General features: G+C 34.4%; 1 protein-coding gene across 1 annotated transcript; it reads left to right on the forward strand.

Annotated features, from left to right (window-relative positions):
• The first annotated feature begins 900 nt into the window (after positions 1 to 900).
• bco1 (beta-carotene oxygenase 1) lies at positions 901 to 12,601 on the forward strand. The gene is made up of 11 exons (XM_028434825.1): positions 901 to 1,147; positions 1,224 to 1,352; positions 1,417 to 1,546; positions 3,130 to 3,277; positions 3,857 to 4,007; positions 5,423 to 5,643; positions 6,678 to 6,935; positions 8,048 to 8,153; positions 9,178 to 9,272; positions 11,492 to 11,603; positions 11,695 to 12,601. Exons 1-11 carry the CDS (start codon positions 1,084 to 1,086, stop codon positions 11,847 to 11,849), a joined length of 1,569 nt encoding a protein of 522 aa, XP_028290626.1. The 5' UTR covers positions 901 to 1,083; the 3' UTR covers positions 11,850 to 12,601.
• The last annotated feature ends 549 nt before the right edge of the window (positions 12,602 to 13,150 follow it).

Consider the following 13,150-nt stretch of genomic DNA (forward strand, 5'->3'; position numbering starts at 1 on the left):
CCGTCCTTAAGATTGGAAAATATTACCAGCAAAACACAAAATGACAACAAAGACACACTAAATGAGAGAGAAATACACAAGATCACTACAAAATACACGAAAATAACACAAAAAACATACAAAACGACACCAAAAACACACGCACTGAGAGAGAATGACTTAATAATAAATAATGCAAACAACACTAAAAAACTACAACAAAATAAGAGAAAAATATACTGAATAATAAAAAGAACAGACAAACAACACCAAAACGACACAAAAAACACAAAATGTTGATAGAAATGGTCTTGATTAGAACATGAACTGAAAATACAAGAGTCAGTCTTGGTCCTACACCAAGCAATAGATAACCATAAATGATAAAAAAAAAACAAAACAAAAAAAAACTGAAAAAATAAATCTATCCAGGAAAAACTAATATGTTTAATTTTGCTTATTTACAAAATGAGATTGTTTATAATGTCTGTTATCACTCATTAATTCCATCATTACGCTCTATTGTAGTTTTTCCACAGAAGTATGAGCAAAATATTGTAGTTGGACAAAGGGGTTACTTGAATTCAGAAATAAGAGAAAGTGGAGACTTGAGCCAAAAACTTTGAAAACTATTACTCTATAGGGCCAGATTTGGCTTTTTGTGCTTTTTGGGTTATTTATTTAACTAACTGATCAATCCCACTGTAAGTTATTTAGTTTGTGTGTTGATACAGCAGGTCGTCTTTATTTATTTTTTCTGCTGACACAAAACAGGAACAATCAGATTGAAATGGACAAAAAGAGGAAAACGTGTCTAAAACCAGATATCTGAGAGGTCACATCAGGACAAGTGCAAAGTGCAAGTCTTGAACTCAGGGACCTGGATAGATTAAAACTGGTCATCAGCATTGAAGTCTCCTCATGGTTTTATAACAACTCTTGATTTCTGGGAAAGTTACATTAAAGCCTCCTTATGAGTTAAGATAATATGCCTTAAGCCAACCCCTTCACAGGGGACCGGAGCTTTAAAGGGAGTGGTTTGCTGGACTGGACACCAGTTCTTTACCTTCCTGCCAACCAGTAGGTCTGAACTACGAGGGAAACATGCCTATAGATTTCGCTAAAAATGCGGTGGAGCGACCAGAGAGCTTCAAGGCTGAGGTTAAAGGTAAGGCTTGACTTTTAAGGAAAGGAGATGAATAGCTAGGGTTGCTCTGCTGAGGTTTTTGTGTGTTTGCAAACAGGGAATATTCCCAGCTGGCTCCAGGGAACGCTGTTGAGGAATGGCCCCGGCATCTTCTCAGTGGGGGACACCACTTACAATCACTGGTTTGATGGCATGGCCATAATGAACAGCTTTACTTTTAAAGATGGTAAGACTTTCAAAGCCCTCACAGCTGCAGACAAACTCTTTAAATGTGTTTTAAAATCCTACAGGAGAGGTGGTTCACAGGAGCAGATTTCTGAGGAGTGACACCTATAAGGCCAACATGGCAGCAAACAGAATAGTTGTGTCTGAAATGGGAACCATGGCCTATCCAGACCCAAGCAAGAACTTCATTTTCAAGTAAGTTTCCCCAAGTTGTTATGCAGAGGGTGTCAAACTCATTTTAGTTCAAAGGCCAAATATAGACCAGTTTAATCTTAAAGGAGTCGCAGATTCTGGGAAAACCAGCAATTTCAACATTATGTATTTTAGTTTGCACTTCTGCATTTATTTGATTTAGAAAGTCTGTAAGGAACCTACAATATTCAAGCAATAAGTTACAGATTTTTTTTAAAATTTCCTTGATTTTGTGTCAATTTTTTAAATTTATGTGGAATAATTTGAAGGAAATTGCTAGATTCTCAAGAACTTTAGAGTTTTTTCAACAATTTAAGATGAAGAATAACAGCCATCCTGTGATATAAGCAGTATATTCTGTAATTTTATTTCATTTGTGTCATTGGAGGGGCTGAGATATCCACAAATCAATTATTTTGTAATTTGCAAAATAATTCATATTTTCATTTATCATTTTTACTTTAATCTGCAGGCCAAATCAGATACGTAAAAGGCTGGATTTGGCCCCCGGGCCTTGAGTTTGACACACATGTTGTAGTGCTTTGGTAGATATTTGCGTTCAATCCCTGAAGAGCCACAAGTGGAACATTGTAAGAATATTTGGTTAATATTAAAATTTTCGAGTAATATTTATCATTTTGGCTAGATTCAACTTGTTTGACACCATTAACAGTAACTAAACCAGTGTTTTTCAACCTTGGACTCGTGTCCCCATGTAGGGTCACCTTGAATGTATTAAAAGAATAATTGCTGATTGAAAAAATATCTTAAAATGTTTTAATTATTATTCTTTTTCAAATTAAAACACAACACAGTCTTAAACAACTGTATTCTGTACTTTCATTTTCTCAAATATAAATTTAGTTACAAAAAAATACAGTATAATAATATCTGATTCATTTCCAACTCTTTACAATTTAGTCAAAGTATTTTAATTTGGCGTATTTTATAGTAAAAATGTAAGAGTGACTAAAACCTGGCTATTACAATCAAATTTTTCTATTGGCTAAGAATGGTGGTTTGAATGACGTTTTGGAGGCTTCTGATGTCATTTACCAGCAATGTTAGCCCCGCCCCTTCTATAAATACGAGCACCTGTTGAGTCTGCAATTTGTGGCGAGTAGGTTGGATTGAGAGAATTGTGAAAAGATAGGTTTAGTGACTATTGAGTAGCTAGTTAGCATAGCATAGATGTGTTCTTTGGAGATTTTAAGGTATAGACTGGGTGTGTCTTAACTCCTCCTGGAGCCCCGCCCATAATCTAGGCATTATTTGGATTTCTGGCCTACTTACTCTTCAAAGAAATTAAATTGGAAAAAAAAACCCAATACAAATGACTAATGAAATATTGTATTTTCTAGTGGGGGAAAAAAAAAAAAAATGCATTTATTTATTTAGCATTTGTCAATTCCCCCCCCCCCCCAAAAAAAAAATATTATTTTTTTTGTGTTGCCCTTATTACAATTAATCACAATTATAATTACATTTATTTATTTATTTATTTATTTATTTATTTATTTATTTATTTATTTATTTATTTATTTATTTATTTATTTATTTATTTATTAATTATTTTTTTTTTTCAGGGCGATTACCTTCCTCAACCACACAGTCCCTGACTTCACCGACAACTGTGGAAACAACTTCATCAAATATGGCAACGACTATTACGCAACCACTGAAACCAACTACATCCGCAAAATCGACCCAGTGACCCTGGAAACCCAGGACAAGGTAACGCTCTACACCCTGTGTTCACTTCACACCACGGTTGGGGTCTATTACAATTACGTTCAATTACAACTCACATATGATTACACTGACCAGCATTGTTTCCAATTCCAATTCCAATTAAAATTCTTATTTTTCCCCTGAATGTCAATTAAAATTACATTCTTAAACATTAAAGTTTAATTACAATTATTCACAATTACTGAGCCTTTATTGATTAACCCCGTAAAAGATAACATTCCCCTTGTGTTAGCTTTCTGTTATCATCTCTTTTTATAACAACAGGTCAGTGTGACCCATGTCTTAAATCAGCTGTAAAATACACTAAAATATTATCTGTCCTCCAATTTGTTTTTATCTCTTGGTTACTTTGGTAGGCTTCCTAATCAATGAAAATATTGGTATTAATATTTTTGGTGTGGGAGTCTGAGCCTTTTTTCTGTCTGTATACCCATGGATTTAAATTATTTTTAAATTGTAAAATGATTCTCAGGAGAACGGACAGGTAAGTTTGATATGAAACACATTTGAATAATTGTTCAAATATAATTACAACGACGTCTCATTGGTGCTTTCACACAGGTGGACTACATGAAGTTCCTGCCTGTGAATCTGACATCCTCACACCCACACTACGACAAGGAGGGCAATGCCTACAACATTGGAACGTCAGTGGCAGAAAAGGGAAAGACAAAGTACATGCTGTTTAAAGTCCCTGCTGTTTCAGAGAAAGGTATATAAAACCCTGGGACCTGCTCTGCTTTTACATACCTGCTAAATAACTAAATATTGCTATATTTCACCACGCGATTATCATATCGATCCGAAAAATGTCCAAATTGATTTTTTTAATCATGTTTTTTTAAATAAAAAGCCGAACATATGCATAGCACGTAAACGTTAAACAGACCTTGTTAAACTACCTCAGTCCTCAATACATTTACACTTTATTTTCATAAAACATACTGGGCAGTATTACAGATGTATGTGATTACTTAAAAAAAATAAATAAATAAAAATTAAGAAATGAACAAAATCAGAATATGTTGTAGGAGTAAATGTTTTTGGAAAATTTTAATTTGACAGTTTAATAAACATACCACTTGTTTTTGATATTGTAACTTGAATTACAGTTAGTTACCATTCACTTGTTCTCCCAAGTTTCAAAAAACTGAAATAACGTGTATTTCATACAATTTTGTATTTGTAGAGTAGAAATGTGTATATATTATATTATCTTTTAGATTTAGATTTGACAAAGTGAAAAAATAGAATGCAGTTGTTTAAGATTGTGTGTTGTGTTTTCTTTTCGAAAACAACAATTAAATTAAAAAAAAATAAATCTGTAACTTTTTTTCTTTTATCAATTACTAGACATTTCAGGCGACCCAACATGGGGTCACGACCCTAAGGTTGCAAAACCCTGCGGTAAAGCATGCGTTTAACCCTATAAATAATAGTGGAATAAATTATATTCAAATATAATGAAAACGCTTCTTCGGAACAGCTGATGAGCTTTCATATTTGGTCATTTGGTTTTATACAACATGAGAAAATGAAGATTGTCAGTAAAATCCACACGATACACAAAGACGTTTCCCTGCCTGTTTAGGAAAGCTACATTAGATGTGGTCACTAAAATAAAATCATTCAAACATTGTTGCTACTTTATCATACCTTTGGTTTTGTTACTATAAAATAAAATAAAGTAATGATAAATAATGTATTTCCAATTATTTGCCACATGGCTACATTGGTCTAAAATGCACAGGGATCATAGTTTTTACAGCTTTAACATTTCCTGTCTATTAACACAGGGATTCTCAACTCGTCTCACCCTGGGACCCACATTTTGCCTCCGTCATCAAATCGCAACCCACTTTCTTTTTTTTAATTCAACCAACCAAATATATATAATCTTTTTTAAAACCTAAATCTATATATTTTGCTGAGCAACATGCTTTTAACAACATGCCTGTCAAAAGAAAAGTTTCAAAATAAAAGACAAGTCACACATAACAGACATTAAGTTTTTTTTTTTTTTTTTTTTTTTCTGCGGCCCACTTTTGGGTCCCGACCCACCAGTTGAGAATTGCTGTATTAACAGATTCAAGTATTTTGTGACTCTTTTATGCACTTCTCTTGCAGACAAAGATAAAAAAGTCCCGGCCTTGAAGAACGTGGAAGTGGTCTGCACGGTTCCCTGCCGCTCGCTGCTCACGCCCAGCTACTACCACAGCTTCGGCATCACCGACAACTACATCATCTTCATCGAGCAGCCGTTCAAGCTGGACATCCTGAAGATGGCCACGGCCTACATGAGAGGCGTGTGCTGGGCCAGCTGCATGAAGTACTTCCCTGAGGAAAATGTAAGGTGGCGCCGCTGACGCTGTGGTCGCTCCGTGTCGTGTTTGTTTGAGTATGGAAAGCATGAATTTGATAATGTCAGTGAAATCAACCATAGTTAAACAGATCATCCAGTGTTTTTACAAATCTGGCCTAAAATCTTTGAAATTGGAACTACTATACCGTTTTAGAGCCTGTTTTCCACCATCTTGAAATCATGTGATAGATGATGTCACACGGCCGAACTGCCTGTAAAAAATCCGGCTGAATGCTTCACTCCAATAGGAAACAATGGGATGTTTACAGGCACTGGGGCCTTGTGACATCATCGATCACGTGATTTCAAGATGGCGGAAAATAGGCTCTAAAACTAAAGTAATCCCATTTTTTAAAAGAAAGTAAAATGAATATGGTGCAGAATAATGTGTTTTTATAGGCATATATTTTCTAATAAATACATTTCAAAGATTTAAGCTAAACTTGTAAAAACAATGTAGGATCCCTTTAAGCTCCACTAGTGCTCAATGTATATACTGTATACATATATTACTTCAATTGCATTAGGTCTCCTAGTATTAGTAGTGAATATTTTGGCTTTACTATCACTACCAGTTCTAGTACTACTAAAAGTACTCTTTTTCTCTACTGCGTATGACTGAGAGAGTGATTTTTAATCATATTTTTATTGTTTTAATATTTTACTGCAAATTTTAAATGTTTTTTACTGCTGATTTTAATGTTCTCATTGATTTTTCAACTGTTTTTGAATGTCTTCTGTTTCTGTGTACGAATTGCGCTATGCAAATAAACTTGCCTTGCTGTGCCTACTATAAACAGTCTACTAGTACTACTAGTGTACTACTACTACTACTATTAAACAAGAATATTGTTCTACCAGTAAAGAAAAAGTGAGTACTATTGGCCAATTGTGTGTTATTAGTAGTACTAGTAAAGCTTTGAGTTTTTACTAATAACATATTTTAAGTCTATACTAGTTGCTAGTCACACTATTTGTTTTCACTAGAGTTTTACTCAGTTATATTTTCTCTCTTTTCAGACACTCATTCACCTCATAGACAGAAAAACCGGGAAGGAGGTCGAGACCAAATACTACACCGGAGCGATGATCGTCTTTCACCACGTCAACGCCTTCGAGGAAGACGGCCAGGTGGTCTGTGATGTCATCGCCTACAATGACAACAACCTTTATGACATGTTCTACTTGGACAGACTGAAGGAAAACAGTGACCAAGTCGACAAGAAGTACTCCAAACCAAGCTACAGAAGATTTGTGCTTCCCATTCACCCAGACAAGGTGGAGATTTTGGGGGGTCAATTACATTTTTCAATTACATTTACATCTTCAATTATCCATGTTTAATTACGATTGCACTGACTGGCATTTTTTACCTGTGGGTCAATTACAATTATGTTCTCAATTACTAAAGTTAAACTACAATTAATCACAATTACTCAGTCTGAAATAAATAAGCCCATAAAACATAACCTTTCTTTTCTGTTAGTATCTCTTATAAAAACAGGTCCTAAATCAGCTGTAAAATACACTAAAAAATATGATCAGTCATCTAATTTCTTTCCTATGTTTTGGTTACATTGTTGGGCATCTTAATCAATTAAAATATAGGTATTGATATTTTCGGTGTGGGTGTCTGAGCCCTTTTTGTGTCAGTATATATATATATATATATTGTTTTTAAATGGTAAAATGTGGGAAAGCTTTATATGAAACATAATGTAACAATTGTTAACTACATATTCTATATTAAGAAATGTAACATGGTTCCCCAGTTTTTGCGTTAAGTCAAAATTGACATTTTTTTATAGAATTTTCATGGCAAATACATCTACAAAGACAATTATTGGAACTCAATTACAATGTAATTAAAATAATCTCTTTTGATAACGGGTCAGTTTTGACCCATGTCTTAAATCAGCTGTAAAACACACACAAAAAATAGTATCTATAGTTTAATTTCTTTCCTATCTCTCGGTTACCTTGTTCGGCTTCCTAATCAATGAAAATATTATTTGTATTAGTGTTTTTGGTGTGGGCTTTTGAGCCTTTTTTGTGTCAGTATACCCTTAGATTTTAATTTTTGTGACAGGTAGTGGTAAATGTTTATATGACCCATATTTTAATAATTGTTACCTACCCGTGTATGTGTGTAAGCCATAGAACTGTATCATGGTTTCCAAGTTTTGTGTTCAATTAAATTGTAAATGACAGTTTTTATAGAATTTTTATGCCGACTAATATTAAAAAGTCAAATTCAATTACGACTACAACAGCAAAAGATTTTTCCAATTACAATTGACCCCAACCCTGATTAGAGCGATCCATTTAAACCCATTTGATCCGTTTTTTAAAGGGATCGGTTGCGACTAATGGTGTTTGTTTATTGACAGGCTGCTGCCATCGGTGAGAATCTGGTGAAACTTAAGAACACGACAGCCAGTGCTGTGAAGGAGAAAGAAGGAAAACTGATCTGCCAAGCAGAAGTGCTCTGTGAAGGTAAACATGTTTCTAACCCGTGTCTTTCATGTTTTTCCACCAATCGGCGTGGACGAATGTTCAAGTTCATATTAACCATGAGCGCTAAAGCATTAACCAGAGGTATAAAGAGTACTGATACATCCTACTCAAGTAGAAGTACTGTTACTTGATGGAAACTGTACTAAAGTAGAAGTAAGTCATACATAAAATACTTGAGTATAAGTAAAAAGTAGCTCAATTAAATAGTACTCAAAGTAAAAGTTACAAGTACTTTCACCCCCTACGTTTATTTTTGGGAATAAATCTTGTCACGGTTCATGTACAAAATTCAAAAGGAAGAGACCAAATCTTAATTTATTTTCCACAAAGGCATTTGTATAAAATCAAAGGTTTGTCAAAATGTAAAAGTATTTAAAAATTCAATTTAAAAAAACACAAATAAATTATATTCAAAATAAACAAACAATTCTCAGTATCTAAGTATAGCTACATGTATTAACTCCAAAACTGAGAAAATAACCAGCATGCAATGCTGTTTTTTTGGTGCCGTGCATTACGTTTAATCTGATTGGTCGGCTATGATGATGTGATTGTTGTCTGGTTATTTCATTTTTTTGTAGTTTGACAATGTGTGATGATCATTTTAAAACAAAAAAAAACATCTAATTTACTCAGTAACTGTTGGGTGTTGAAATATGATGAATTACTTTACTTAATTTAAAACACTTTAAAACAAGGATCCCTTAATTAACGTTACTTAACGCATTAATTAACTGTATTAACTAACATTAACTAACATACCACTTAATGCATTAATAAACAGTAAATTAATGTATAGTAATTCAAACATTACTGAGCATTAATACATGTTACTGTATACTGTAATTAGCTATCCTTAGGAACCGTTAATTAACAGTTTAATATTATTATAATAATAATGTAGTGAGGATGAGACATGAAGGAGTGAAAAAGCTTTGTCAGAAGTCACTTTTAATAGCAGGGTTAATTATTTTCCACATCTATGTTTCGTCCCTTCGTATAGCTTTCGATTTACCTCGAATCAACTACGACATAAACGGCAGGAAGCACCAGTTCGTCTACGGGAACATCGTGGAGAAATCTGCAACGGCAACGCAGGTTATGTCCGACACTGTTTGTCATCCGCAACCACAACATCTGGCTTAGACGTATCAGACATTCTTTAGGAAGCTGGTTCTTCCTGACACTATTGTTCTTTAGCAACGACAACCACCCAGAAGTGCTGTAAAAGTGCGTTTGCTTTCCAACAAACAAACAACACCCTTACACTTAACGGCTCTGTTTAACAACGGGAAGGGAACTTCAAAGGACATAAAGACGACAAAGTTCAAAGGATTTCCAGAAACGCACGAAAGGAAAAGGGAAGTTTCTGATTGGCCAGGTTTAGTAGCTTAGCTACTTAACTGTATGTAAGCGTGAGTGAAAACATGTAGATAGACTTTTTTTTTTTTGATGGATTTGCATCAGGAGACATCATTAAATAGAGAAAAAGATGTGTTAATTAGCATCATTATCCATACATATATACATAACTGTACAACAAGATTTTATTTTTACTTCACCTTAAAGTGCACACAGCTAAAAAGAAAAACAACAGAAGAATTATATAATAACTACAGTAACTCTAATTAAGATATGATGGGCTAAGTATGGTAGGAGTTATTTACAGGTAGCAGCGTAATAAATTATGAATAGATATTGCAGAAAATAAAAATCAATATTTGCACAATATGAAATGTAAAGTACTGAAAAGATGAAAATGTAAATATTGCACAGTATGAAATGTCAAACTATTGCAGGAATATGAAATATAATTACTGCACAGTATGAAGTAAAACTATAGCAGAATTATAAATATTGCACAGTATGAAGTAAAGTTACAACAGAATAATGAAATATAAATGTTACACAGTATGAAGTAAACTGTAGCAGAAATATAGATATCTCAAAGTATGATGTAGACTATTGCAGAAATATAAAAATGTAAATATTGCACAGAACGAAATGTAAACTATTGCAGAAGTATATACAAAAATACCCACATATATATATACATATATATATATATACACGTATACATACACACATATATATTAATATTGCGCAGTACAAATTGTAAACACAGAGTACCATGATAGCATAACTTACAATTAACTTATAGTTACTTCCATACATGATGGATCCTGTCTCAGTTGTGAGACATTAGGCACCAGTACATAAACTGGGAGTTCTGTGGTTGTGATGGGAATTTTCTTGCAAGTATAATTTACTTTATTAAATGAACAATAACAGTAACAATTTGCACTCAATCTGTTGGAGTAGATGTTACCCAATACACAACTACTCTCATTCTCAGCCACGTCCTTCTGCTTTTTTTTAGTATAATTTAACTTCAATGAATGCACATTTTTTACATTTTAATTTGCTACACTTGTTAATCATGGCTGATGAATTCCATCCATCAGACCTGCTTTGTCCTATTTTAGGGTAGTGGGGGGTCTGCCGGTGTCTATCTCCGACTCACATTGGGTGTTAGGTGGGGGTTTTACCTGGACAGGGCACCAGTTCATCGCAGGGCAACACATTAACAACCACTCACACTCACATTCACAATTTAGAGACTCTAATCAACCGAGCAGTCATGTTTTTGGATTGTGGGAGGAAGCTGGAATACCCACGCAGCACAGGGAGTACATGCAAACTCCACACAGAAAAGACCCAAATGTCCACCCCAGGGCTTGACCCAGGACCTTCCTGCTGAGGTGAGGCAGACGTTCTAACCACTAATCCCCTTTCCCAGATATTTACAGTTTTCTGGATCAGTGATCCTGATCATGGTACTATGATAATTCACATTTTAAGGGAATTTTTAAAGAAAAAAAAATTGTGATCCAGGTGCAATTTGGATGAAAATTCTGTTGAGCAACTGAGAAACCAACCTCACATAACTGAGTGAAATTTCATAAAGATCAGTCAGTTACAAACAGAGATATGTTTCACTCCAATAGAAAACAATGGGATGTTCACAGGCAGTGGGACCGTGTGTCATCAGGCCCCTCCTCCATCTTCATTTATTGATTCGTTCATTTCCTGTCTTCACGTTAAGACTCGTATGGTCACAGGATTGTTCATGACTAGAATCTGAGCAAAGTTCTACCTCGGCACTGATTAGATCTTCAGGCGATGCTTTGTATACATATATTTATGTCTGTCTGTCAATCATTGCTCATCTCTACAACCTAATGTCATCAGGCAGGTGCGATGATGTGGTCAAGCCCAATAAACTACTGATGTGTTTATGTAAATACTTCCACCAGGTTGCAAAGTTTGACACGGAAACCAGGAAGATGCTTTTCTGGAGTGAGGAGAACTGCTTTCCATCAGAGCCTCTGTTTGTGCCCAGACCTAATGGAGAGTCAGAGGACGACGGTATATATATATATATATGGGCTGGGATTTTAATCTCTCCTTCGAGGTCAAGGTAATATGAGATTAGATAACCTCTGTTTTTCAATTGTAGGCGTGGTCCTGATTTCCGTCCTGAACTGCACCCCGGGTCAGTCTAGTTACATCCTGGTCCTCGATGGGAAGACGTTCCAGGAAGTGGCTCGAGCACATGTGAACGCAGAGCTCCAAAAGGACATACATGGATTTTTCATACCACATGGGAACTAATCTGCAGTGTGTATCCGCCTGGTTCCAGGTTGCTAGTTTAATCTGGATTATGGGCACAACTTCCTGTGTGAACGCAGATGAATTCAAACTGATGCAGATCCATAACAAACTCATTTAGTTAGTTTTTCTAAACAAACCTAAGTATTTTATAATGTAGAAGGAGGGTCTAAAGGAATCTTTTGATAACTAAGGTTTATCTGGATCTCTTAATGTGAAAGGCTAGAAGAGGAAGTTGGTGCTCTTGACTGTGCAATTACAATCGTTGAGCCATTTGTTCAACTTTTGTCTTCTGTGTTCATCTGGTAATCACAAAGGCAGTTGCATCCATAATCAGGAAGTAGCAGGTCTAGGAATAAGGTGAATATATTGCTTTAAAAGCCAGTAACCTGTACGTCCTGTGCTTTTTTTTTGGCGCTATTATCTCTGTAAAAATGCAAAGATTGTGCCAAAACAGTGTTTTTATAGTGTGCGTTAAGAAATATGAAGTTTTTTTTTTACATTGTCTAGACAAAAGTGTCACTAACTTCAGTTTCATTTCATGTACCATGCTTTGAGTGTTCATTGATCATTTTTGGAAACCTCAGGAATAAGAAACAGGAACAAGTGTTCCTTTAAATAGAGACAACAAACTTTATTTCATTTGTATTTTGTGTGTTTCTTTCTTTTTATACCATTACAGTAGATATTAAACATAATCGGTCAGTCAAGGTGTTACCATGCCTTTACTTTGCCTGTTGAAGCATCAATTCACTGTACTTTAGATGACATTTGTTCTTGATCTTTACAATAAAGAGCTGTTTGATATCCTGTAACTTGAGTTCATGTGATGTATTTTCAATTCTTACTCCACGTTTGACACATATTTTTGTATGGAGGTAGATTTGTGTCTTTATTATTCAATAATAATAATAATAATAATAATAATAATAATAATAATAATAATAAAGTTATATCAGAAGAAAAATCACTTTAAGCAAAAAGAAAAAAGTTTTCAATCAAAAAAAGTTAATTTCCATCAAAAAAACATGCAATTATTTGAGTCTCTAATATTTTTTTGTACACTTTTTTCTTTGAAAATATTTATTTATTTTTTTTTAGATTTTTTTTGATTGAATAGTAAAGACACAAATCCACCTCCATATTTTTGTTTCCAGATGCTGTCCTTTTATATAAATAAATAAATAAAAAGAAAGGAAATTGCGTATTTTGTGTTAACCTGGTGGTGAAATACATGCTACTGTCGCCCTCTTGTGGCTTCCTACAGTACTGGTAAGAGTCAAAGTTCAAATAATACATGACAT

The sequence above is a fragment of the Gouania willdenowi genome, chromosome 20, assembly GCF_900634775.1.
Source record: "Gouania willdenowi chromosome 20, fGouWil2.1, whole genome shotgun sequence".
NCBI classification, from domain to species: Eukaryota; Metazoa; Chordata; class Actinopteri; order Blenniiformes; family Gobiesocidae; genus Gouania; species Gouania willdenowi.